The sequence below is a fragment of the Carcharodon carcharias genome, chromosome 34 (assembly GCF_017639515.1).
Source record: "Carcharodon carcharias isolate sCarCar2 chromosome 34, sCarCar2.pri, whole genome shotgun sequence".
In the NCBI taxonomy this organism is placed as follows: domain Eukaryota; kingdom Metazoa; phylum Chordata; class Chondrichthyes; order Lamniformes; family Lamnidae; genus Carcharodon; species Carcharodon carcharias.
In genome coordinates this window covers 23,795,511-23,822,204 of record NC_054500.1, presented here as the reverse complement: position 1 = coordinate 23,822,204, position 26,694 = coordinate 23,795,511, and the positions used below count along the sequence as shown (strand labels likewise).

General features: G+C 50.9%; 1 protein-coding gene across 4 annotated transcripts in view; it reads left to right on the top strand.

The window, feature by feature from the left end:
• Window positions 1–25,941, top strand: part of LOC121272686 (BRD4-interacting chromatin-remodeling complex-associated protein-like) — a 53,401-nt gene extending 27,460 nt beyond the window's left edge. The window contains exons 6-16 of one of the 4 annotated variants that reach the window (XM_041179407.1): window positions 1,893–3,941; window positions 7,270–7,515; window positions 12,127–12,912; window positions 13,523–13,766; window positions 14,849–14,994; window positions 15,410–15,538; window positions 16,713–16,774; window positions 18,521–18,669; window positions 20,498–20,592; window positions 22,159–22,261; window positions 24,313–25,941. In XM_041179407.1, the coding sequence (XP_041035341.1) occupies window positions 1,893–3,941; window positions 7,270–7,515; window positions 12,127–12,912; window positions 13,523–13,766; window positions 14,849–14,994; window positions 15,410–15,538; window positions 16,713–16,774; window positions 18,521–18,669; window positions 20,498–20,592; window positions 22,159–22,261; window positions 24,313–25,484 (5,181 nt within the window). In that variant the 3' untranslated portion in view covers window positions 25,485–25,941. Of the gene's footprint in view, window positions 1–1,892; window positions 3,942–7,269; window positions 7,516–12,123; window positions 12,913–13,522; window positions 13,767–14,848; window positions 14,995–15,409; window positions 15,539–16,712; window positions 16,775–18,520; window positions 18,670–20,497; window positions 20,593–22,158; window positions 22,262–24,312 lie in introns of all 4 variants that reach the window. The other 3 variants (XM_041179406.1, XM_041179408.1, XM_041179409.1) reach the window with 3 other exon arrangements.
• The last annotated feature ends 753 nt before the right edge of the window (window positions 25,942–26,694 follow it).

Here is a 26,694-nt window from a genome sequence, read left to right as displayed (position 1 = left end):
CAGTATTTGGTATCTTTGGTAAGCAAGGGGGGGGTGATAGGTTGTCGGGGACAGGTGGAATGTGGATTTGAGGTTACTATCAGATCGGGCATGATCGTATTAAATGCCGGAGCAGGCTCAAGGGGCTGAATGGCCTACTCCTGCTCCTTGTTTGTATTTGGCTGGGCCTCTGGATTACCAGTGACATTATCATTATGCCACTATCTCCCCATTTCATACCTCATCCCCTGAACACTTCCAATACCTCTGTCTTGACCTCTGTCAGGTCATTCCCTCAACCCTCTTTTTTTTTTAATATAGCCAAAAGGGCCCCAGCTTGTTCAGCCTTTCCCAATACAGGTGTAGCCTCTCAAAACCGGCAACCTCTGGACCCAGCCCATGTTGGGTTTCAAATCTTGCCGGCTTGCGGGTCACACAGGTCCGGCCAAGGGCCGCTTGGAACCCTCGGAGCTCGGGAAAAGACAGGCGGGCGAAGCCGACAGCTCATCGGCTTGCCACCCAGGAAATGCGGCAGTCAACCAGGCCGGCAAGGCTGCTCCTCAAATAACCATGAAAACTCACGCATGGCGGCTTAAACAAAAAAAGGGTGGTTTTCAGACATCGCCGGCTTTCGGGTAGCTGGATTTGAGACACCGTACCTGTAGTTACAGCTTTATATACTCGCTCTGGTTTTTTTTCCCCGCCCTCTTGACTCGGGGGTGGGCTCCATCAGAGTGATGCCAGGATTTTGAAGGAGAGCGATATAACCCTTAGCCATTACAGGGAGTCCGTATTTTGCTTACCTGGTTGGACAGGTGTCACCATCACAATCCAACAAGATCCGGTTTGTAAGAGATCTGACTATGCAGAGGCCCCAGCAGTGTGTGTCCACTTGGCTCAGTGGGTAGCACTGCTCAATCAGAAAGTTATAGGTTCAAGCCCCTTCCTCTGACTAGTGCTCACCATCTAAGCTGGTGAAGCCACACTGTGCTGCATTGCCGATGGAACCCCATTTTGGATTAGATATTAAACACAGGCCCTTGTGGGAGATGAGTGGGGGAGGTTCTCCCAGGGGCCCTGGGCAACATTTTTCCCCCAGTCGACACCATCAAAAGCAGAGTAGCTGGTTATTCATCCCGCTGCTCCTTGAGTAGAATAATTGTCATGTTTGTCGAAATCACAAGTTACTGCATTTGAGCGAAACCATTGGGCGAAGGGATACAGCACAGAAGGTGGCCATTCAGCCCATCGTGCCTGTGTTGGCTCTTCGAAAGAGCTGTCCAATTAGTCCCACTCCCCTACTCTTCCCCATAATCCTGCAAGTGCTTCCTTTTCAAATGTTTCCTTTTATCCAATTCCCCTTTTGAAAGTTACTATTGAATTTTCTCCCATCACCCTTTCAGGCAGCACCTTCCAAATCACAGCAACTCGCTGCATAAAAACTCTCCTCATCGCCTGTCTGGTTCCTTTCCCAATTTGTCTTAAATCTGCCTCTTCTGATTACTCATCTTCAGTCCAATGGAAACAGCTTCTCCCTACCTAATATCAAAATCCTTCATGAGTTTGAACACCTCTACTCAATCTTCCCTTAACCTTCTCTGCTGTAAGGAGAACAATTTCAGCTTCAGCCTCTACACACACCTGAAGTCCTTGGTACCATTCTAATAAATCTGTCCCTTCAGTAATGCTTTTCCTAAAGAGTGGTGTCCGGAACTGGATATTTTGGTATGAAGGTTGCTATGGAAATATGTTTGTATTTCATATTCCATTGCTATTCGATTCACATTCCAAATAACGTGATTCAATCAAGTTTCAGCTACTGCTGACTTTGTTACTTTGACCCTTTCATCTGTTAATTATTGTGGACTGGAGAATCTAATTAAGAGTTGCTAATATATTGAATCTTTTTTCAGCTTAATGTACAGGATACGACTGTTAATCATTTGAACAGTGGACAGACTCAGAATCCCTCTAGCGCGGTTGATCTCGATTTCCTGGAAGATGATATCCTTGGTCCGTCTCCCGGTTCCAACTTGCAGAACTCCGATCAACCATGTGACATCTTGCAGCAGAGCTTACAAGAGGCCAACATCACAGAGCAATCACTAGAAGAGGATGCTGACCTGGACATTGCCTCTCTCCACTTCCCTTCCCTACAGCCGGTATCGCAGGCAGCTGACGCCTCCCAGCTTTTTTCTACCAGCGCTGATTTGATTGGGTTACAGCAGCAGCCCACGGTCCTTGCCCAACAGACTCTGATCCAGCAACAGACCATTGGCGGCCAAGTAGTGAACAAGGCCATTAACGTCCAGCCCTTTTTGCAGCAAGTGGGATTGGGTAACGTGACATTGCAGCCGGTCTCGAACCTCCAGGGGCTGCCAAATGGAAGCCCATCTGGGGCCTTAGGCATTGGACAGATCCAAGTGGTTGGGCAGTTGTCGAATCAATCAGTCATGACCATCAACCAGCCAACTCAACAAATCATCACGAAGGCTGGACAGCCCACCCAGGTGACCACTGTGCCTGTTGGTAGCTACATATCATCGCCCGCCTCGGACCAGCAGCAAGTGGCCTTGAACTCTGCTGGGGTCTCCCCGCCCAACACGGGACTCGTGCTCCAGAAGAATGCTGCCCCCGGGGCGTTGAACGGAAACTCCCTTTTCGCCGGTACCTCCATCGCCCAGGCAAACCAGTCGCTGGCGGTCAGACCCACCATGAGCAACCCGTTGATGCAGGCTCCGCTGTCCGCTCAAAACGTCATCATCCAGAGGACCCCGACCCCGATCCAGCCAAAGCCAACGGGAGGGGTCATCCAGCACAAACTCTTTCAGATTAGCTCGAAGCCATTTGCCTCTGCCAACACTGCACTGACCATCCAGAACGAGGCGTCCCTGCAGCAGCAGCAACAGCAACAGCAGCAGCAACAGCAGCAGCAGCAGCAAAAGGCCCAGCAGAATGTGACCTTCATGACGGGGAAGCCGGTACAAAACGTGGTGTTCTCAGCCTCTGGGGCTGGTTTCCCCCAGACCATCTCCTCCAGTGTTTTCAAACAGCATCAGGCACAGCAGCAAGCCCTGGGGAAGTCCCTGAGCCTTCACCTCCAAGGCGGCAGCATCGTCATCCAGCCACAGCACGTGCAGCAGGCTATGCTTCAGAGTCAGAACCAGTTCCTCCTCCAAGGGCAGCTGTCTGCCGCCTCGGCTGTCCCTCTCTCCCAGCAGCTGTCTGCCCTGCAGGCGAACGTTGGTGGGCAGATACTGACCGCCCAGTCTGCGGGCGGGCAGGCACCAGCGACTCACATCATTGCCAGTCAGGGTCCGGCCGGCCAGCTGATTGCCAATCCGACCTTGCCCGCTCAGATCTTGACCAATCAGAACATTGCCGGCCAGCTGAACTTGAGCCAGGTCATAGCGGCCCAGAATGCCCACGGAGCAACCCACATCTTGTCCGCTCCCATACAGCTGCAGCCTGGCCCCGTGGGGCAACCGGCGGTCTTCCAGATGCCCGTGTCCTTGGCCAACAGCCTGAACCCTCAGACTTCAGCATCGGTCCAGGCGACGCTGGCCGGCGGAGCCATCAGCCAACAGAGCCAGTCGGCCGTCATCCAGGGGGTGACGCTCCCCAGCCAGGTCACCATGCTCAACAGCGGGGAGGGTCTGGGACAGGCAGTGAGCATCCAGCAGTCAGCCAGCAACGCCCAGGGCTCCAGCGTCATTCAGCCGCAAGCGGGGCCCGGCCCCGGCCTGATGGCTCTCGGTAACGGCCAGCCCTCCTTGCTGACCGTCCAGACGGCCGCTGCCTCTCCGACTCAGCCCTCACAGCAACACCCTGTCCAGCAGCAGATACCCTCCGCCTCGCAGCCCAGCAACAGCATGGTGCAGACACCCGGCAAAATTATAATCAGCCAACAGGGGCCTGCAGCAGCCGTCAGCCAAGATGCAGCCGACATGTTCTTCCAGCAGGTAAGGTTAAACTTCGGTATTTCAGCGCAGTTCATTAAATACTTCCTTCCCTCTCTCTTCCCCCCCCCACCCCCCGGCAGTTCCCAAACCTCCCTCCTCCCGTCAGTCACTGGGATGCAAGTTCCCACACTCTGCAGTGCCGCGTCCCAAGTGATGTGATGTCAGGCTGTCCGACTGTGCAAGGCGTCGCAGCCCTGTCCGCTTCCCGCCAGCAGCAATCGCAGCTGCCTCGCTGGAATCGCACCCAGGAGCCCCGCCAGGATGTGTTGTCGAGCTCCTGCCGCCGATCCGGCTGAGAGCAGCTAGCGGCGCAGGCTGGAGGTCAAACCCAGGGGCTTGGCTTCTCTGCGGCCGAGTGTCAAGACGAAGCCACGCGTTTATCAGCCCGGCCTGTGCAGCGGCTGGTGGATAGAATGTTAATCAGGCTCTGTTTGACACCGTATCGCTCTTGTGGGGCGGTTGGGTTGGGGGGGGGTGGGGGTGGTGGTGGTGGTGGTGGTGGGGGTTGGGGGGGGTGGATTGGGGAGGGGTGAACACCCTCCATCCCAACCCCTGAGCAGCAACAATTGTGCCAGGGCCATAGGAATTGGAGGCAGCCACTCGACCTTACAAGCCTGTTCCGGCAGTCCATTAGGTCATGGCTGTAACGGGGAACTGAGTAAAGACAGCCCAAAGTAAGCCACTGGGCCAAGGCACACGGAAATTAGTCTTAATAGCAGCTTGTGGTTCTGTGATTACTCTTACAGGAGGTTGTTTGGGCCTTTCTGCTCAGGGACGGACAAGAGATCTGCAGCACGCGTTTCATTTCGGCTATAGCTTCATGGTCGTGTGCACCTCTGTCTCGCTGCCCCCCCACCCCCACCCCTCCCCCACCTCTCCTGCTCTGCTGGCCCCCTCACAATGTGTTGCACGTCAGCCCCTCATCCCTGTCACTTGACTCATGGGGGGGCGGGGCGGTGGGGGAGGTGGGGTGGTGGCGGGTGCTGACAAACCCACACAAAGTCACGGGGATAGTTTGGGGAAGGCTTAAACCAAAGTTATGCGGCTTCTCCAGCCTCCTCTCCTGACTCACGCTGATGTACTGCAGCAATTGCCAGTGCCTCACCCCTGTGGGTATGGCTGGCATCAGGTCCGAATCTGAGCCTGAGTTTTGTCAGCGCTTTGCCTTGGGGGAATCACTGGATAATGAGCAGGATCAGCAACTTGGGTTGGCCCTCTATCAATCTCGGTTGCTTTGTTCTGGACTCCCCCTCCCTCCTCCCCAGACGGAGGATAAAGTTTCTATTTACAACTTAAATCTCTTAATACCCCAACTGGATCACCCCTCAGCGATCAAAATTTGAGCAAGGCAAGTTTATAAAACGTTATTTATAATTTAACCCTTCAGGCCCCAGTACCGTTCTGGTGAGTCTGCATCCTGCTCCTTCCGAGGGCTAATATACCTTCCCTGAGATGCGCTGTCCAGAACTGAACACGGTGACTCCCGAGCGGGGTCGGTCCAAGGCTCCAAACATCTGAAGCATCACCTCCTGTCCTTTCTGTCCCAGCCTCCTTGAAATGAAGGCCAACATTTCGTCAGCCCAGGAATGCACTCCCAGGCACTTTTTGGTTTCGGACACTGTTCAATTCCCGGTACACCAACAGTTGATGCTGGCTACACCGTCGACCTTCCCAGAACTGACTAGGATCAGAGCTCCTTCATCCTCCCACCACCACCCATCCCTAAAATCAATCCAGGGCACCCCCCCCCAGGCAATATGCCGACGGAGAGCTTTGTGGCAGCAGGCACCAGAAACCTCCGGGGGCGGGGGGGGGGGGCCGGCGCATGGTAAGGTGGCGCCAGGGGGAACAGCCGCCTTCTGCACCTGTGCCCGCAGAGCTGTGCAGGGTGGGTAAGAGGGAGCAGGTGGGAATGGCACGCTGCAGATAGTAGGTTCACTCATAGGAACGCAAACTTTGGAAACGAATAGAAAGCCGACCGAAAGAGGCAGACACGGGGCAGCTGGTGTGTCTAATGACGGAGCAGCGGGTGTGTTAACCTGCCCACCACCACCACCACCACCACCACCCCCACCCCCCCCCCCCCCCCCCCCCCCCCCCCCCCCCCGGTGTGGACTGATGCTTGCGTTACAACAACAACTTAAATTTATATAGCTCCTTTAAACGTCCCGAGATGCCCCTCGAGTGAGTGCCAAACAAAATTCCACACCGCGCCCTATGAGGGAGATATTAGGGCAGGTGATCAAAAGAGCTGGGTTTTAAGGAGGGTGGTAAAGGAGGAAGGAGAGGCAGAGAGGCTTAGGGAGCAGATTCCAGAGCTTAGGGCCCAGACAGCTGAAGGCATGGCTGCCAATGGTGGAGTGATTTTCCATGGGATGAGCATTTGTTGCCCATCCCCAATTGCCCTTGAACTGAGTGACTTGCTCGGCCATTTCAGAGGGCAGTTAAGAGTCAACCACATTGCTGTGGGCCTGGAGTCACGTGTAGGCCAGAGCGGGTAAGGACAGCAGATTCCCCTCCCTGAAGGACCATGTACGAAATGGGTTTTTACAGCAATCGATGATAGTTTCATGGTCACCGTTACTGAGATGAGCTTTAAACTCCAGAGTTAATTTAAGTTCCACCAGCCGTGGTGGGATTTGAACCCATCTTGACCCCGGAGAACGGGGATCCCCAATCCTGTTCCTGGAGAGCCCCAGCCCAGAGGGTTTTATAGGTCACCATTTAAATCACCAATTTAAGATTTCGATCAATTTCATTGTGATCGGCGATTGGTTAATTAAGTAATTTAAAGGCTATTTGGGACCAAAATCGGATTGAGAGCACCTGTAATTTCAGCCGTCAAGGAGCAGAGCTCAGTTAATTGAACAGATTCCTCGCTCCATCGATCACTAACTGACAGGTATTCCCAGTCTTTAGAAACCGGTGACGAACTGGAGGAGTGCTCGCCAGGACCTGGGTTAGAGACCCCTGCCCTAGAGCATTAGCCCGGGTCTCTGGGTTACTGGTCCAGTAACATTACCACGATGTCACCCTCTTTCCCCCCCCCACCACCAAACCCTCTGGAGGATGGGGGAATGTGAAAGAAGCCAGAGCAGGAGGAGCGCGCAGGTCCAGAGAGGCATGTGCCCAGCTCCTTGACGAGTGGCGCCGAACCTGTGTTTTCTCCGCGCTGTGTTTTATAATTTTACGTCACCTTGGTGGTGGGGGGTGGTGGGTAGTGTGCTTTGCAGTGTTTCTATTATTATTTTTTGTGACCCCGGTTTCGGAAGTTCAGCTCTGGCTGACGGTGCCGCGTGTGCTGATGACTTTGTCTTGAACGTTGCAGCAAGAACAGAAACAGCAGCAGCTTTACCAGGCGGCCCTGAAACTCCAGCAGGAAAAGGGCCTGAACCAGCCATCCCCTCACAGCTTAGCGCCGACTGCCACCACTAGCAGTGTCCCCGCCTCGGTTATCGTCAGCAGTAGCGTGGGGCTGGCACCGGCCACGCCCGCGGAACATGCGGACTCCAAAGGACAAACGGTGTTGCCCTCGCTGCCAAATGCTCCGTTCCAGCAGATAAGGGCTGGCCAGGTAGTCCCGACACAACCCGCCCTCCTCCCAATCTCTCAACTCTCTGACGCTTCTACTAACACAGCTCTTGCTTTGAGTTTGACGGGTTCTAGTCAGCGCTATCTGCACAAAACACCCACGATAATCTTCGGCAAAAACCTTTTTTTAATGGTGATCGGTCGTTGAGCCCCAGTGGGAGCATTGTGCCCCGTTTCTGAGCACCGCGCAGTGGGAGGTTTGGCGAGGCCTGGAGGAGATCTATAACCATCGTACCGGGGATGAGGGACGAACGGGGAGATACTGGAGAAGCTGGGGCTGTTCTCTGAGAAGTGATGGATAAGAGGAAGTTTAATAGAGGTTTTCGAAAGTCACGAAGGTTGTAGAGAGGGTGAATTGCTTCCAGTGGCAGGAGGGTTTGTAATCAGAGGGTCACAGCGCTTTAAGGTAACTGGCAAAAGAGACTGAGGGAAATGTGGAGATTATTTTTTTATACAGCGAATTCTTGTGATCTGGAGTATGCAGTCTCAGAGCAGTGGAAGCAGATTCAGTAGTGACTTTCAACACAGAATTCAAAAAATACTTGGAAAAGGAACAGTTTTTCGCAGGGCAGTGCGGAAAGAGCAGGAGAGTGAGATCCATTGGATTTTGTTTCAAAGAACCAGGACAGTCACTGTGGGCCGAGTGGCCTCCAACAGGTCTGTATCATTCCATGAAATGGAAATGAAATTGAGACTCTAAATGTTGCTGTGGGAAATGGAACTGTCACCTTTGGAGAAGAATGAGATCTATTCGTGAGATTGGTACTGAAGCAGATTTGATGGGGGAAGCTGTATTCTGTATCTAACCCCGTGCTGTAACTGCCCTGGGAGTGTTTGATGGGGACAGTGTAGAGGGAGCTTCACTCTGTATCTAACCCTGTGCTGTACCTGTCCTAGGAGTGTTTGATGGGGACAGTGTAGAGGGAGCTTCACTCTGTATCTAACCCTGTGCTGTACCGGCCCTAGGAGTGTTTGATGGGGAGAGTGTAGACGGAGCTTTACTCTGTATCTAACCCCGTGCTGTACCGGCCCTAGGAGTGTTTGATGGGGACAGTGTAGAGGGAGCTTTACTCTGTATCTAACCCCGTGCTGTACCTGCCCTGGGAGTGTTTGATGGGGACAGTGTAGAGGGAGCTTTACTCTGTATCTAACCCCGTGCTGTACCGGCCCTAGGAGTGTTTGATGGGGACAGTGTAGAGGGAGCTTTACTCTGTATCTAACCGCGCTGTACCTGCCCTGGGAGTGTTTGATGGGGATAGTGTAGAGGGAGCTTCACTCTGTATCTAACCCCGTTCTGTACCTGCCCTGGGAGTGTTTGATGGGGATAGTGTAGAGGGAGATTTACTCTGTATCTAACCCCATGCTGTACCTGCCCTGGGAGTGTTTGATGGGGACAGTGTAGAGGGAACTTTACTCTGTATCTAACCCCGTGCTGTACCTGTCCTGGGAGTGTTTGATGGGGACAGTGTAGAGGGAGATTTACTCTGTATCTAACCCCGTGCTGTACCTGTCCTGGGAGTGTTTGATGGGGACAGTGTAGAGGGAACTTACTCTGTATCTAGCCCCGTGCTGTACCTGTCCTGGGAGTGTTTGATGGGGACAGTGTAGAGGGAGATTTACTCTGTATCTAACCCCGTGCTGTACCTGTCCTGGGAGTGTTTGATGGGGACAGTGTAGACGGAGCTTTACTCTGTATCTAACCCCGTGCTGTACCTGTCCTGGGAGTGTTTGATGGGGACAGTGTAGAGGGCGCTTTACTCTGTATCTAACCCCGTGCTGTACCTGTCCTGGGAGTGTTTGATGGGGACAGTGTAGAGGGAGCTTTACTCAGTATCTAACCCCGTTCTGTACCTGCCCTGGGAGTGTTTGATGGGGACAGTGTAGAGGGAGATTTACTCTGTATCTAACCCCGTGCTGTACCTGTCCTGGGAGTGTTTGATGGCGACAGTGTAGAGGGAGCTTCACTCTGTATCTAACCCTGTGCTGTACCTGTCCTGGGAGTGTTTGATGGGGATAGTGTAGAGGGAGCTTCACTCTGTATCTAACCCTGTGCTGTACCTGTCCTGGGAGTGTTTGGTGGCGACAGTGTAGAGGGAGCTTTACTCTGTATCTAACCCTGTGCTGTACCTGTCCTGGGAGTGTTTGATGGGGACAGTGTAGAGGGAGATTTACTCTGTATCTAACCCCATGCTGTACCTGTCCTGGGAGTGTTTGATGGGGACAGTGTAGAGGGAGATTTACTCTGTATCTAACCCCATGCTGTACCTGTCCTGGGAGTGTTTGATAATGACAGTGTAGAGGAGGCTTTACTCTGTATCCAACCCCGTGATGTACCTGTCCTGGGAGTGTTTGATGTGGATGGTGTAGACGGAGCTTTACTCTGTATCTAACCCCTTGCTGTACCTGTCCTGGGATTGTTTGATGGGGACAGTGTAGAGGGAGCTTTACTCTGTATCTAACCCCATGCTGTACCTGTCCTGGGATTGTTTGATGGGGACGGTGTAGAGGGAGCTTTACTCTGTATCTAACCCCGTGCTGTACCTGTCCTGGGAGAGTTTGACAGGGACAGTGTAGAGGGAGCTTTACTCAGTATCTAACCCCGTGCTGTACCTGTCCTGGGAGAGTTTGACGGGGACAATGTAGAGGAAGCTTTACTCAGTATCTAACCCCGTGCTGTACCTGTCCTGGGAGAGTTTGACGGGGACAGTGTAGAGGGAGCTTTACTCAGTATCTAACCCCGTGCAGTACCTGTCCTGGGAGTGAGCTGCAGGGGCAGCACCAAGACTTTCTCTCGAGACTTACCCCAAATTTTGAAAATAAAAAAAATCAAAGAATTAATTGTAATAACAGGAAAAGTTCATCTCACTTTACTTCGGTTGTGAGGCCCTGAGGTGGGAATGCTTGAGTTTAAAAAGATGCAGGCCATCTGGATATGCTGTTAAGATGAGATGAGGAGGGTGGGAGGAGGCTTGTGTGGAGCATAAACACCAGCCCTGACCATTGAACCAAATGACTTGTTTCTGTGCTGTAAATTCTAAACAAATTGGTGGTAATTTGAGCGATAAGATCAATCTATGAGCTTCCGTCCCAGGTTTGGTAGTTTTACACAAGCTGTTGCATAGGCAGACAGGGTGCTGAATTTTAAGCAGGAAGTCGCTTGCTCTGCTCTTAAGTCTCAGATTGCTTGGGGGTTGAGTCTTGATTGCCAAACATACTGAGGTGTCTCAGTCTCATTCCAGCTTGATTTGTTTAAATGTGCAGCTAGCAATCCTGACTGACCCCTGTCAAAGCTTGTGTGTATACGTGGCCTGTAACAGACTGGTGTACTTCACCCTCTCCAAATGGGCTTTCTTCACTTGCCCTTCCTTCTGGCTCAGAGCTGCTGTTTACTGTTCCTTCCACCTTGTCTCCTTTTAACTTTTAACTTTTAACGTTCACTTATATCAGAGGAAGATTCTGTGTGTGTGTCTGTGTGTGTGTGTGTGTGTGTATCTGATTTACACAGCGGCACTGAGAGATCATTGCTTAATCAGAGTGTGCAAATGGGCCACATGATGCTGGAATGTCAGAAGAATGTTGTTTACTCCCCAAATCTGCAGAGTGTACTGGGGTGAAATCAGTTTAGGATTTTAGGAAAAATGTGAAAGGTACTTGAGATGGTGCAGTGGAGATTTACCAGAATGGTTCCAGGCGGGGTGTATTTTAGCTACAAGCTTTCATTGGAGCAACTGAAGTTGTAATTTTTAAAGCAAAGGCACTGAGGGGGGATTTGCTAGAGATAGGAGTGTTTGATGGGGACAGTGTAGAGGGAGCTTTACTCTGTATCTAACCCTGTGCTGTACCTGTCCTGGGAGTGTTTGATGGGGACAGTGTAGAGGGAGCTTTACTCTGTATCTAACCTCGTGCTGTACCTGTCCTGGGAGTGTTTGATGGGGACAGTGTAGAGGGAGCTTTACTCTGTATCTAACCCCGTGCTGTACCTGTCCTGGGAGCGTTTGATGGGGACAGTGTAGAGGGACCTTCACTCTGTATCTAACCCCATGTTGTACCTGTCCTGGGAGCGTTTGTTGGGGACAGTGTAGAGGGACCTTCACTCTGCATCTAACCCCGTGCTGTACCTGTCCTGTGAGTGTTTGATGGGGACAGTGTAGAGGAAGATTTGCCCTGTATCTAATGCCATGCAGTACCTGTCCTGGGAATGTATAATGATTTGTGTGTGTGTGTGTGTGTGTGAAATTGAGCCTACTTTATTCTCTGCACCAACATTCCTCACCTTGATCAGTCCGTGAATATGTGCAGTGCCTTTACTTCTGTTGATAAAGAAAGTATCCAATATTATTGTATTTCACAGTGGCTGCATCATTAAGTGAAGCATCGGGTGTAGTTGTGGATGCTGTGAATAAGTGTGAGGATGGAATTTTGAACATGGCATCTTTTTGCATCAAAATAGCAATCTGTTTTTCTGTACAGTCCAGTCAATAAATTATTTCATCCTGAAGGGACTAGCAACTGCATCACAATGAAATCCTGTAGGTATCAAGTTTTGTTGTGTGAAATTTCGAGAGGTTCTACTTTTATTTGGTTCATTCAGCAGACGGCCACTGGGCAGCAGAAGACAGCCTTGCAGCAGCTCCCGGTTGCTTCACAGTCGCCTCTACCTCAAACGCCACAGAGCGACAGCCAACTCCACCTTCAGCAGATGCAGTCGCCCCACCAGATGCAATCTCCGCATCAGATGCAGTCGCCCCACCAGTCTCGTCCCCCTTCCCAGCCACAGCCTCTGTCCAGACCACCCTCCCGCCCTCAGTCCCGGCCGTCCTCGCAGCCCCAGGTGTTGTCCAGACCACCCTCCGAGCCCCTTTCCCGCTCCTGCACTCCATCTCAGCTGCCCCTGCAGCCCCTGTACGTGATTCAGACGCAGGTCCAATCCTCCCCACACGGAACGCCTCAGGGTCAGCACCCGATGAGGCCACCGTCACAGCCCCACGTACAGATTCAGTTCCAGAACCCTTCGCAGCCTGAGCCCCAGCCTCAAGCCCAGCTGACGTCCCCCACCCAGATACACCTCCAGGTCCAGCCCACCCCTCAGGTCCAGAGCCAGACTGAGGTGCAGACCCCGTCTCGCCTCTTGCACCCGTCCACGGCCCCTTCCCAAGTGACGGGCGAGCACCACCCAACGCAGTCTCAGGCGCCGCATGTGCAGCTTCAGCTGCACTGCCAATCCCAGTCACAGGCCCCCCTGCAACCCGTCTACCAGACGCTGCACCTCACGGCGGAACAGCAGCACAAGTTTCAGATGGTGACGAGCCAACTTCAGTCCATGTCTTCGATTCCCAACCCCAGCGACCAGCAGAAAACCATCATGGAGAAGCTGCAGCAGGTGAGCACAGGGAGGGGTCTGGACGTTGAAGGAGCGGGACTACACTGGGACTGAAATGGGTTGGGGGGGGTGCGGGGATTGGGTAAATAGAGGGGTGATGATTGGGGGTGCTGGTGCATTTGGCCTCTGTAAATGTTGGAGAAAATGAAGGCTGAGGAAGATAAGCAGGTTTTCCTGCATTTATCTGGCCCTTTCAATGTAACAAGACGTCTAAACGTTTCACAGGAACTATAACCTGGACTTTTTATTTTCTTTTGCCTCTTGACCATTCTCCACCTTCCTTTTCTTTTGCCTTCTACCTTGAAGATATTGACTCCCTGTTGGGGCAATGTCTTGTGGACACTGGTTCACCTGCCACTCCTGCACCCTCCCTGGTATCTACCTTCCCCTCCACCCCACCACACCCGCAATCCCACCGTACCTCCCCCCTACCCCTTCCTGCTGTGCTGAATCTGCCGATAGTGGGAGGTGGGATCTAACTCGGGCTAACTCGGATCTGTCGGGCCGAGTGACCTGTTTATTTCTTCCCTGTAAATTCTGTGCGATTACGTGAGAGTTGGTGCAGACTGACACAGAACCAGAGACATGGCAATGCGTTCTATTTCCACAGATGCAGCATAACATCATTCTACAAGCCAAGCAGTCTGCAGCTAACCAGACTGCGCCTGGATTCGGCCCGCTGAGCAGTCAGGCGCCCACAATGTTGATCAGTAATCAGGTGCAGTCCCCTAATGTACCAGCCCAGGTACATACCACCTCAGCCAGTATGAAGTCCCAGCCTCATGGGGGAGGTCAGGCAGCTCTGGCAACGCTTCTGCAACAGACATCCGTCCTTGTGAAGACATCTTCAGCAGGTATGGAGGGTGGGGAGAGGAGGAGGAGGAGAGGGGAAAGGGTTGCGGGGGGGAATACTTTGGCAAAGAGATTGAGTGCAGCCTTTCTCGACCTTTGATTGTTCTGTGTAGCTTCCTCCATTTTCTGCCTGAATTGAACAATGTTAAGGTTTTGTGAAGCAAGTGATGTGTATCTCATAATAGAACTTGGATTTATATAGCGCCTTTCAAAGCATTGGGGCGTCCCAGAGGCATAGTGGCATTGTCACTGAACTACTGTTGCAGAGACCCAGGGTAATTCTCTGGGGAGCCGGGTTCGAATCCTACCACGGCAGATGGTCAAATTTAAATTCAGTAAAATCTGGAATTAAAAGCCTAATGATGACCATCATTAACCATTGCCAATTGTTGTAAAAACCCACCTGGGTCACTAATGTCCTTTAGGGAAGGAAATCTGCCATCCTTACCTGGTCTGGCCTACATGTGACTCCAGACCCACAGCAATGTGGCTAATGCCCTCTGAACATGGGCAGTTAGGGATGGGCCAAAATGCTGGCCTAGCCAGTGACACCACATCCCAAGAAGGAATAAAAGGAAAGTTCTTTAAAGTCAATGAAGTTCTTTTGTTGTCCCTGTTGAGACTCAGCAACGTCCTGCAAGTAGCAGAGAGATAATGAATAGATAACGTGTTTTATTGATATTGGTTTGAGGAATTAATATTGCCCGGGACACTGGAGAGAACACCCCCCCACCGCTCTTCTACAAATAACTAATACCATAGGATCTTTGACGTCCACCTGAGAGGGTGAATGAGGGCCTTGGTTTAACATCTCAGCTGAAAGATGGCACCACTGACCGTGTAGCACTCCTTCGGTACTGAACTGGGAGTGACAAACCTGGAGTGGGATTTGAACCCAGAGAAGTAGTTCCCCAGTGTTACCGATGCAGGCTGTGTTTCTTGGTGTTTAATTGTATCATTTGGTAGAGCAGTCTGTGTGAGCACAGTGGACTGAGGTTGATATTGCTTCAGTCTTTAATGCCTTTGTGAATCGCTTCACTAATTTGTTCCTATAGCTCATTAAACATTGTCCCACTCATCACAGCAGGTACCACAACCACGACAAGGTCCCCAGACAGCAAAGTCATCTCGGGGGCAGTACCTGGAGGCAACTGCCACTTGCAGCAGGGAACAGCGGTCCCCATACAGATGAAGCCTCTCTCACAGCACCAGATTCAGCCAGCCCTGCAGGTAGATGTTGCAAACGTTTGTGTTTAGGGTAATAAACTCGCTTTCGCGTCACATCTTGAAAAGTTCCAAAGCACTTGGCATGATTCATTTCCTTTGATGCGCGGTGACTGGTTTGTAAATGAAGATTGCCAGCTGTGAAAGGGAGAACTGGTTTGATGTCTGAGGGGGCCATATTGCTCAGGTGAACTCGCTGCTCCAAGGAACCTTCAGTACCTACCAAAGTTGGACCTCGGTTTAATATCTCAACTGAAGGGTGGCACCTCTGGCGATGCAGCACTTGCTCTGCCTGTGCATTTTTACAGAATTGTAGTGTTATATTCTCTGTCTCTCACTCCTTTACCCCAAACGTTCCTAACCCCCACAGTGTGTGAGGCATTGACCTACTGATGCGTTAATTATTCTTGGTTTTTCACAGACTAAACCTGGAGTAATCAGTTCGATTTCAGGCCTAAATATGAACTTGACCAAAGGACCAATCCAGATCCAGCTGCTTGGTAAAGGACTGACACAGTTAATGCCAGCAACCCCTGTTCAAGCACACCAGGTACATAGGAGGAATGGGGAAATGGCTGATTTGCTTGGCAGGATGGGAACTTGCTCCCAACAGTGCTTGCTGTCCCCAGCAGTGGAACCAACCTCTTGGGTTGTGGTAAACGCTACCTCCTTTTATATTATGGGCTGTATCTACAACAGCAAAAGGAAGGGAGTCCGTCGGTACCTAATTTGTTGTTTTTTCATTCTTTCATGGGATGTGGGTCTCGCTTCCAAGGCCGGTATTTGCTGCCCATACCTAATTGCCCTTGAGAAGGTGGTGGTGAGCCACCTTCTTGAACCACTGCAGTCCATGTGATGTAGGTACACCCACAGTGCTGTTAGGGAGAAAGTTCCAGGATTTTGAGCCAGCGACAGTCAAGGAACAGTGATATATTCCCAAGTTAGGACAGTGTGTGACTTGAAGGGGAACTTGCAGATGGTGGTGTTCCCATGCATCTGTTGCCCTAGTTCTCCTAGGTGGTAGCGGTCATGGGTTTGGAAGGTGCTGTCGAAAGAGTCTTGGTGAATTCCTGCAGTGCAGCTTTTAGATGGTACACACACTGCTGCTACTGTGCTTCGGTGGTGGAGGGAGTGAATGTTTGTGCATGGAATGCTAATCAAGTGGGGCTGCTTTCTTCTGGATGGTGTCGAGCTTCTTGAGTATTGTTGGAGCTGCACTCATCCAGGCAAGACATATGCTGTGTGGAGTGTGTTGAGAGGAACAGGTGACTTTGGACCTATGGTTCCCAAAGTTCTTCATCACTGGGGGTTTTCCTCACCACCTGTCTGAGTCTGTTGTAGACCCATTGACAGAGGTAGGTTGCTGTGATTAGCCAACAACTGAATTATCATCAAAATCCTGGAGCTCCCTCCCTAACAGCACTGTGGGTGTACCTCCACCACATGGACTGCAGTGGTTCAAGAAGGCAGCTCACCACCACCTTCTCAAGGGCAACTAGGGATGGGGAACAAATGCTGGCCTGGCTAGTGATGCCCACATCCTATGAAAGAATAAAAACACAGGATGTTGACCATTTTGTTTTAAAATTGCTGCTGCCATTGTAAGATGACGTTCGATATTTCCCTTTGATCTCCCTCGGTTTTTCAGCACCAGCTTTCCTTTGTATTGGTTATTGGAAATATTCCCATATTCAATGTCTCCTTCTCCTGATAATGTTTCACAGATGGACAATAAGTTGGGAGGATTGAAGGCGCCAGTGTCCCTGAAACCGACAAAGGAAGCTGTGTAAGTGACTTTTTCGGCAACAATTGTTGAATTAATCTGCAGAAATTGCTAAATCCCTCCCTGTTCCGCCTTTGATCACTATGGTTCTAGAATTCCCCCTAAACCCTTATCATTCCCCGTAAACCCTCATCATCTCCACTTCCCTATCTTATAGACACCAGCAAGAAATTAGGAAAGCTAATAGAATGTTATCGTTTATTGCGAGGGGAATTGAATACAAAAGTAGGGAGGTTATGCTTCAGTTATACAGGGCACTGGTGAGACCACATCTGGAGTACTGTGTACAGTACTGGTCTCCTTATTTAAGGAAGGATGTAAATGTGTTAGAAGCAGTTCGGAGAAGGTGGGTTGTCTTATGAGGAAAGGCTGGATAGATTAGGCTTGTATCCACTGGAATTTAGGAGATTAAGAGGCAACCTGATTGAAATCTTTAAGATCTTGACAGGTGGCTGTGGAGAGAATGTTTCCTCTTGTGGGAGAATCTAGGACTGGGGGTCACTGTTTAAAAATAAGGGGTCACTCATTTAAGACAGAGATAAGGAGAAATTTTTTTCTGAGGGTTTCGAACTCTCTTCCTCAAAAATCAATGGAAGCAGAGCCTTTGAATATTTTTAAGGCAGAGCTAGATAGATTCTTGACTGAGAAGGGGGTGAAAGGTTATCGGGGGTAGGTGGGAATGTGGGGTTGAGGTGACAATCAGATCAGCCGTGATCTTATTGAATGAGGAAGCAGGCTCGAGGGGCTGAGTGGCCTCCTCCTGCCCCTAGTTTGTATGTTGGTAAATAAATGTAAGTTCTTATATAAAGCTCTTGTTAGACCCTCGGAGTTCTGTGTTGGTTTCTGAAAGCAGATATCGGTCTTGGAGGGGGTACAGCGCAGATTCCCCAGACTGATACCAGGGCTCTAAAAGGGTCGCATAAACCAGGCTGCATTCCCTTGAATATAGAAGATTAAGAGATGATCAAACTGAAGAGGTGACAATAATTGAAGGAGCTGATTGGTTACACAGAGGGAAGCCATTCCCCCTGGGCAGTGAAGAACAAAGGGGCAAAATCTTCAGATCCAAGCCAGGCTGTGAGGGGTGATGTCAGGGAGCATTTTTCACACAAAGGGGGATGGAAAACTGGAACTCCCTCCCCCCCCCCAAAAAAAGCTGTTGATGCTGGGGATCAATTAAAACATTTCAAATCTCAGATTGAGAGGTTTTTGTTGGATAAGGGAAAAATAAAAACCCGAGGAAACTGAGGTGGGTGAATGGAGTGAAGATGCAGATCAGCCATGATCTAACTGAATGGTGCAGTAGGCTTGAGGGGCTGAATGGCCTCCTCCTGTTCCTACGTTGTTGCTGTTGTAATTTACACCGTTCTGCAGCCGGTACGTGAAATTTAAGGTTCAGAAAGAGGCCTTTTAATCCAGCTGCTCTGTGCTGGTGTGTTTGTGCTGCAAACGAGCTGCTTCTCCCACCTGTCACCACCCCCCACCCCCGCCCCCCCCCGCCGTCCCTTTCTCCCTCGCGTGTATCCAGCTTCCCCTAAATGTATCTATACCATCCAACTCAACCACACCTTGCGGTGGCGAGTTCCACATTCTCCCCACTCTCTCTGGGCGGAGAAGTTGCTCCTGAATTCCCGATTGTCTTGGATTGATGAGCTCTAGTTTTGGGCTGTTCTGTAACTGGAGAATTCCTAGAGGTATTTGCAGCGCCCCCTCCCCATCTAAAGCAGCGTGTCTCTGCCCCAATTTCAGGATACTGGACAGCCTCCACAAGCATCAGGACGCAGTGCTACACCCAGACTACAAGTCCTGTTTCCGGTCATATGAAGACATGGTCCACAGGCTGCTGCCGTATCACCTTTACCAGGGGACACTGCCGTCTGTCGAGGAGCACAGCAAAGGTGAGCTCTGCTGGGGGTGGTTGGGGGGGGGGGTGGTGGGGGGGTGGGGCGGGGTTTGCTTACAAATGTTCATTCCCAAACCTCCCACCCGCCCTTTCCACAGCACTGCTCTGTCGCATCACTGTGCTTTGTCCTGTGCTGCAACCTGCCTGCTGTCTACGATCACTCCCTCGGGTGCACAGTTGTGCTCCATGGAACTCCCCTGGCATTGCCTTGTTCCATCCCTAGCGCACGGTTCACAGAATCCTGTGTGTAAACCTTTCCTCGTTGCACACAGCTCCTGCGTGCAGCGGTTGTTCAGCACCAGTCCGTAGACAGCACAGTGGAACTAACTTTACGGTGGTCTTGGCTGAAGTTCATACATGCAGAATTTTAGGCTGCATTTATTCCGAGACTGGTAGAGACATGGGGTGGTTGCCTTTCCTCAATGCATCGGCATTTCTTATCACCCTGTAGAGCATAAATACAAACTTATAAATAATTGTTGAAGTGTGTTGCAAAAGCAGAAAATGCTGGAAAAACTCAGCAGGTCTGACAGCATCTGTGGAGAGAGAAACAAAGTTAATGTTTTGAGTCCGTATGACTCTTCTTCAGAGGGTTGTTGAAGTATGTTGTCCAGTTCAAAGTGAGTTTTTTTTCATTCGTGGGCTATGGGCGGTGCTGGCTCGTCCAGCATTTATTGCGCGTCCTTAATTGCCCCTTGAGAAGGTGGTGGGTGAGCTGCCTTCTTGAACCGCTGCAGCCCATGTGGTGTAGGTACACCCGCAGTGCTGTTAGGAAGGGGGTTCCAGGATTTTGACCCAGTGACAGTGAAGGAACGGTGATGTATTTCCAAATCAGGATGGTGAGTGGCTTGGAGGGGAACTAGCAGATGTTGGTGTTCCCATGTGTCTGCTTCCCTTGCCCTTCTAGGTGGTAGTGGTCGTGGGTTTGGAAGGTGCTGTCGAAGGAGCCTTGGTTAATTCCTGCAGTGCATCTTGTAGGTGGTACACACACTGCTGCTACTGTGTGTTGGTGGTAGAGGGAGTGAATGGAATGGGATTAAAGAATCTCCCAGCTTTCCCTGTCTTGTCCCAGTTGTTGGTGTATGGGCATGAATGAAAAACAAAGTTTCTGGGTAATACAGAGCGGGTCTGGAAGAGGACAGGCCAGTTAACATGTAAACTCATCCTCTAACCTTTTACAATGAAGGGTCAAAAGAGTTTGAGTAAATGATGTGTCAAGTGGCAGGAGGTCAGCAACTAGAGGACAGCAATTTAAGATAACTGGCAAAAGAAGCAGACGGAGATGAGAAATGTTTTTACACAGCAAGTTGTTGTGATCTGGAATGCGTTGCCTGAAAGGCCAGTGAGAGCAGATTCAACAGCAACTCTCAAAAGGGGGGAGTTGGATAAATACTAGAAAGGGAAAAAAGTTCAGGGCTTTGGGCAAAAGCACGGGAGTGGGAATAATTAGCTCTTTCAAAGAGCTGGCACGGACACGATGGGCTGAACTGCCTCCTGGTGGTGGTGTGATTTTGAAAGTCCCACTCAGAACACCAGCCAGTTCCACTCTTCCACTTTCAGATGTTGACAGCCCTCTGTGCGACTCCAGAAAATTCCATTTATTGTGTTTTATCACAATGGCCAGGTTTCCCCTTTTCCACTGAACAAAAAAAAAACCCTTTGCTGAGAGTTCCACTGTATTGCACTGGGATATCGGAGGGGATTTGCACCATCTTTTACATATTTAGATCTAATCTCCCTTTCCTCCCGGGTGCTTTTGTTAATTTTAAAAATATGCGTTTCATAATTGAAATATAAAGCAGCAAAATCTTTCTCTGTTTCAGTGGATGAAGAATTTGAGGCTGTATCGACACAGCTATTAAAACGGACCCAGGCTATGCTGAATAAATACAGAATGCTGCTGTTCGAGGAAGCTAGGGTAACAATCTCTGCTTCTGTTTTCTGTCCCTGACGCGAGACATCTGATATGGGATCTTTGCTTACTGTTGCTGGGGAAGGGGATGGGAGGAGACTGGGTGCCACATTTGATTTCAGCACTGATCTTTCAGCCTCCTGCAGCTGCATTACAACCTGGGCCAGACTAATTACATTGACATCAACTCCCCGGGCGACACTGGGGTGACGTGGGTCCAGGTCAGTGTCAGTCTGGTTCCACGTTGCAGTAGCGCAAAGCTGCCGCGGTGAGGGGTTCCACTGGCACTCTCACTTGGGTTGGGGCAGGCGGGGAGGGACCTGCAGAATGGTGTTAAGGGCGTATGGATGAGTTATTTGGCCACCTCCTTGAGGTTGCAGCTGGAGGAAGCAAGCCCATGAGGAGCCTGGAGATCCCAGCTCTGCAGCGAGTCTGCGCTGTGCCTTGAGACGGCTCGATAGGCCTCGAAACCCACAAATCACCAGGTGGGAAATAATACTTTGTCCCCAGTGCCCTGAGGGAGGGGGATTTGTGAGTCATTGATGAGCTGAGCACAAAGGAGTCATTGATAAATTGGAAACAGTCCAACACGTTGCCTATTTCAATATGAGGACAACAAAAACAGACCAGCACCAGAGGCCTAGCAGCTTGACCACAGAGCTGTGTAAGACTAGGGAATTGATCAGCAAAGGTAAACAGTTGCCTGTAGATTATTTGCCAGGAAACAAGCAGCCAATATCGATTCATAAAGCCAAGATCTTGCGTTAACTTTTGTGAGATCTGTGGCATCCCAGTTGAACTGTGCTCTGCCGAGACCACAAAGGCCCATCTGTGTGAGGGACTCCCTCTCCTGCAATGGGCTCTCGAGGGCTTAGAGGATGGTTAGCTCACGCCGTTTCTAATCTGGTTTGTCCGTTAGGGGCAACATTCTCTGAATAGTTAAATCCAGGTAACCCGCTGCTTGTGCACTTGCTGTGCTTAATCGATGGCAGCTTTAAAAAGGTGGATTTCAGGCCGCTGTGTTTTATTTAAATACCTTTTATTTCAAAGACCCCTTATGTATGTCTGTCCCCCCCCCGCACCTTCGCCTCCACCCCACCCCACCCGCCCTCGTCTCTGTTTCCGCCCCCCTCCCCAGACTCACCCCCACCCCCAGGCCTCTCCTCCCACCACCCCCCTTCCCCCCCAACCACTCCTCCGCCTGCCTCGCTCCCACCGCAAGCACTTTGTGATCAGCATCATCCAGGTCTGACAGGGAGCTGAGTTGCTTCAGGTGCCATGTGGCTGGAGTTTTACAGATGGGCAGCGCCACACTTCCGCCCCCCCCCCCCCCCTTCATATGGGACCAGGGGTGGTGATAGAGAATTTTAAAGCTCTCAGCATGAGGTTAGTTTCTGTTGGCAATTTTAGTGAAGACTGTTGCCATGACAGCGGTGGACAAAAGTAAGGGATGTTTGGACTATTTCACGTAACGAGGGTTTCAGTCTGTAAATTACACTTCACTCTGATCGTGGGAGAGGAAATTGCTGGTTTGGATTCAACAATGAAGTGGGTGTCTTTCTGACTCTACAGAGACTGAGTCCGTCTGCTGAGATGGTGATGATTGACAGGATGTTCATTCAGGAAGAGAAGACGTCCCTAACCATCGACAAGCAGCTCGCAAAAGAGAAACCGGGTAAGGCTGGAGCCGGCTACCAAGCTCTCAGGGCAGGACTCGCTCCTTTCACGGTTCTGATAAAGGGTGTGAGGTCGACCGGAGACCTTCCCAATCCGACCTGACCCCTCAGTGAAGATCCCATCTGGCTGTGTTAAACTGTCCGGAAATTTCCTGACCGTGCCGGGCTCTTTGGGCCGGGTGTGTGCAGGAGGTTTGCTGTGAAGTTGAGAACTGGGAGAGATTCAGATGGTCCATGATCCTCTGGTCAACTCCATCTGGTTCTCAGTATGGACAAAGACAGGAGACGTGTGCGCTGCAGAAGGCTGGAAACTGTCTCTGTTTGCACCAGCGGAGGCTCCAGTACCCGTGTGCAGAGTGAAATAGAATCACGGGGCAGGATTTAATGTGGCATGTTTGGTGGCAGGCGCGACTTAACCAGGCAGGAGGATGGTGGGTAGGGATCCTGCTGCCTTCGCACCTCCACCCGGTTTAAGTCCATGGAGGAAAGGCCCATGGATGCCCAACCTACCCTGCTGCCAATTGAGGCCTTTAAGTGGGCAATTAACCCAGCAGGTGGGCGGGGGCTTCACCATGTGTGGACCACGACAGCCAGACGTTTGCGTGTGCGCTCCCAGTGGGGAAGTCATTCGTCCAAAGCCACAGAGTACCTGATTGAGGTACCTGGCACTGGGAAGTTGGTGCGGGGGTTGGCGGGGGGAGCTACCCACCGCCTGTCCTTGCTGCCTCCCCTGCGATTTCCCCCCCACCCCACCCCACCCAGCCGCCATCACTCGCATGTGGCCTGGGGTCCAGCGGCCATCCTAGACCTCGGGTAGGTGCCGTACCAACAGAGCAGCCACCACCTCCCTGGTAACGCTGGCATTCAATAGAGTTGCTGGCCTCTGGTTGATTGGCAGCTCTCGGTGGGCGGGGCTTCTACCCCCTGGGGCCTTTGATCCTAGGGAAGGCCCAACACTGTCCAGGTAAGCGCTTGATTGGGGAAAGACCTGCCACATTAAGGGCCAAAGGAGGCTCCTCTTAGCCGGCTTTTGAGCTGGTGGACGGGACCCCCGTCAACTCCTCTAAATCCACCCCATAAAGTCTAACAGCACAGACGGTGGCCATTCAGCCCATCGTGTCTGATGGCTGTATGAAAGTGCCATCCAATTAGTCCCACTTTCCCTGCTCTTTCTCCATGACACCTGCAATTTCATTTCCTTATGTAAAATCCCTTTTGAAAGTTATTATTGAATCTGCTGCCACCACAGTCCCTAGCAGCACATTCCAAACCGTCATAACCGGCTTTTAAAAAAAATTCTCCTCAAATCAATCAATTATTGAAAATGTCTGAAAAGCTGAACTTGGAAGCTTACACAGGTGATGAGTCAACTCAAACCCTGCATTACGCACAGAATAAATTGCTTAGTTACCAGATCAAAAATAAGAACAGTTCCTTTTGCCCCGATTACCCAGTCCGGTGGAAACACATAACAGATGTGTCAGAATCTGTAAACTTGGCATTAACGAGGTGGTAACACCAACAACGATTCATACTTATATAGCATCTTTGACTTTGTAAAACATCCCAGGGTGTTTCACAGGAGAGCGGGTAGACAAAATTTAACACTGATCTACACTGGGAGATATTAGGACAGGTGACCAAAAGCTTGCTTAAAGAGGTAGATTTTAAGGAGTGTCTTAAAGGAGGAGAGAGCGAGCGAGACAGTGAGGCTTAGGAAGGGACCTCCAGATCTTCGAACTCATGCATCAGAGGGCACAGCCGCCAATGGCGGAGAGATTAAAATCATTAAATGTTCAAACTAGAGGAGCCACAGATATCTTGGAGAGTTGTGGGACTGGAGGAGATTACAGAGATCGGTGGGGGAGGCGGTGGGGTGTGGGGGGGCGGGGGTGGGGGGTGAGGCCTTGGCGGGATTTGAAAACGAGGAAAGGAAATTTAAGATTGATGCAGGAGAAGAAGAGTGAATGATGGAGGGGGAAGAAAGTATAAAACAAAATGTTTTCAAATTTAATTTATTGTTCTTTTTCCCCCCCCACCCCCACTGCAGACGAATATGTGGCATCTTCCTCCAGATCCCATAGCCTCGCTACCTCTTCTCCATCCCCCTCCTGTAACACTTCAACAGCTTCACTCGAAACCCCTCGAGTTCCCTCAACTCAAACCGCCACACAGGTCCACCCAACGAAATTGGTCATCAAGCACTCGGGAGGCTCCCCTTCTGTCTCGTGGGCAAGGGACGGTGACGATGAGACTCTCCACACACGAAGCCGGCCGCCTCCCATGAAGACGTATGAGGCGCGGAGCAGGATTGGCTTGAAGCTGAAGATCAAGCAGGAGGCAGGCCTCAGCAAGGTGGTTCACAACACGGCCCTTGACCCAGTCCATCAGTCCGTCACCACGAGCTCCGTCATTAAGAGCACAGAATGTCCGGTGGTGACCAGCATCGGCCAGATGAACGGAACTCTTGATCATGCGACGCTGTCTCCAGCAGAGAACAAATCGCCTCGTAGTGCCAACTATTGTAAGCTGCCACCTCGCAAGACGTATCGGGACAATGTGCAGTCACTTTCAGCTGATAGAACTGCCATGAACCCATCTCAGGGTGGGCCTGTTAGGGAGGAGGACAGCAGGAGGGAAGCAGTGTCCAAGTGTGAGGAAACTTCCAAAAGTGTCATAGCCACTTGCAAATCTGCGGAGAGTCCGAAGGTGAGAACTGGAAGAGGCAGGGCTGGGGAAAGTGCAAAGGTCTCGAACTTCACTAGGAAGGCTCGAACCCACACGGACCCCCTGCCTCCCAAATCTGAGGAGCCTCCTGGTGGGAGAGCCGACGATGGCGCTGGCGGACTCATGAAGGAGCTGTCGGACGTTGAGGATGAGTTAATGCATGGCGTCATCAAAGCAGACCCCCCAGATGGGTCCTGGGAACTGACGCTCCCACCTGCCAAGCGGAGCAAGTCGGAGTCGTTCGACATGGACAATGCCAGTTTCTCCAGTGACAGTCCTCAGGATGACACATTGAATGAGCATTTGCAGAGTGCTATTGACAGTATCCTGAACTTAAGACAGCCACAGTCCGTGTCAGTAGCTCAAAACCCAGTGTCGTCCCTGTACAATTCCTCAGAAATGAACTCTTCACCCTTTTCCCCCACTCCCCACTCAGACAGCTATCTTGCACCCAATCACAACGGAGGCCTTGGAGCTAGAACTTACACTAGATGACTCAGTCTGTCCGACTCGTATTTTTTCCCAATGTTGGTACAATGGCTGTGCTGTAGAACCACCACACAGCTCATTAAAGAGATGGTATCCCTTTATGTGAACCTACCATTGTGGTATTTTATAAACATCGCATCCAAAAACGATCTTGCTCAATGCGTTCTTGAGGCTTTTAACATTAGTGAAAGATGCAGTGATAACCCTCCCAGTGTAACCTGTGATGAGATTGCCGACTCTCACGTTGGAGCTTGTAACTTTTTATGACAGGTTGGACGGCAGGGTCACAGGGTCAGAGAAGGCACAATACAACTTGCCTTTTGGGGCCCTGTGTCCTTGCTCTAGTTAAGGGTAAAGGGTGAAGCAACCTAAAGGTGTGGAACATGAGAGTTGGTTCGTGATAAATTCAAATGGCTAACTAGATGATTGACCAATGTACCTTAACCAAAAAAAAAAAAACAAATCCACATAAACATGGTTTTTGAGTCTTCCTTGGAGTGTGCACAGCCCTTTCCGATTGTGAGAACATTCATTAACGTTAATGGAGTCAGAAGTGCCAGTACTTGTGTGAAATGGGTTCTCCTCCTTCCTATGGGGCCTTTCCTTTCTCCAGTTTCCACCCTGGGGGGACAGAATTCAGTTGTGACTCTCTTGGCACCCCCTTGTCCCCCACTCCACCACCCCCCCCCCCGCCAAGTGCCATATTGGCCCTTCTCGTCAGCTAAGGTGGAGGCAGTGATATCAAGCTGGCATCCGTGAAATGGGCGCCAATGAGCATTGATCACACTGCAACCACCTTCGATGTTTGGGCCATCGCCCAGGATTCAGCGTCTTGCTCGGTACAGCTGCTGAGCTGAAATCTCCTGTTTTAGCGTCATTCTTTTTTTTAAATCGTCTAGAGTGTCCTCCAGCTCCAGCCTTGCTTAAATTCTCAGTTCTTTCTTAAATCCCCCACTCCTCCTTCAATCTTGGAAGGACGGTTTAGTGAAATAACCTTTGGTATTGGCGTTGATGGTTGCAGGGTGTAGGGACCCGATTATACTTTTTTCTTGGAGCACGCACACAGTTTGTTTAATTCTGTGGCACCCCCCACCCCACCCCACCCCCCCTTAAATTTCTTTGCCTGGCCATTTTGGGCACAGAATTTAAAGGGATCCAAAATGTGGGTGGCCCGCAGAAGTGCTCTTGGTATGCTATGCAGCTCGGAGGGCTTGTT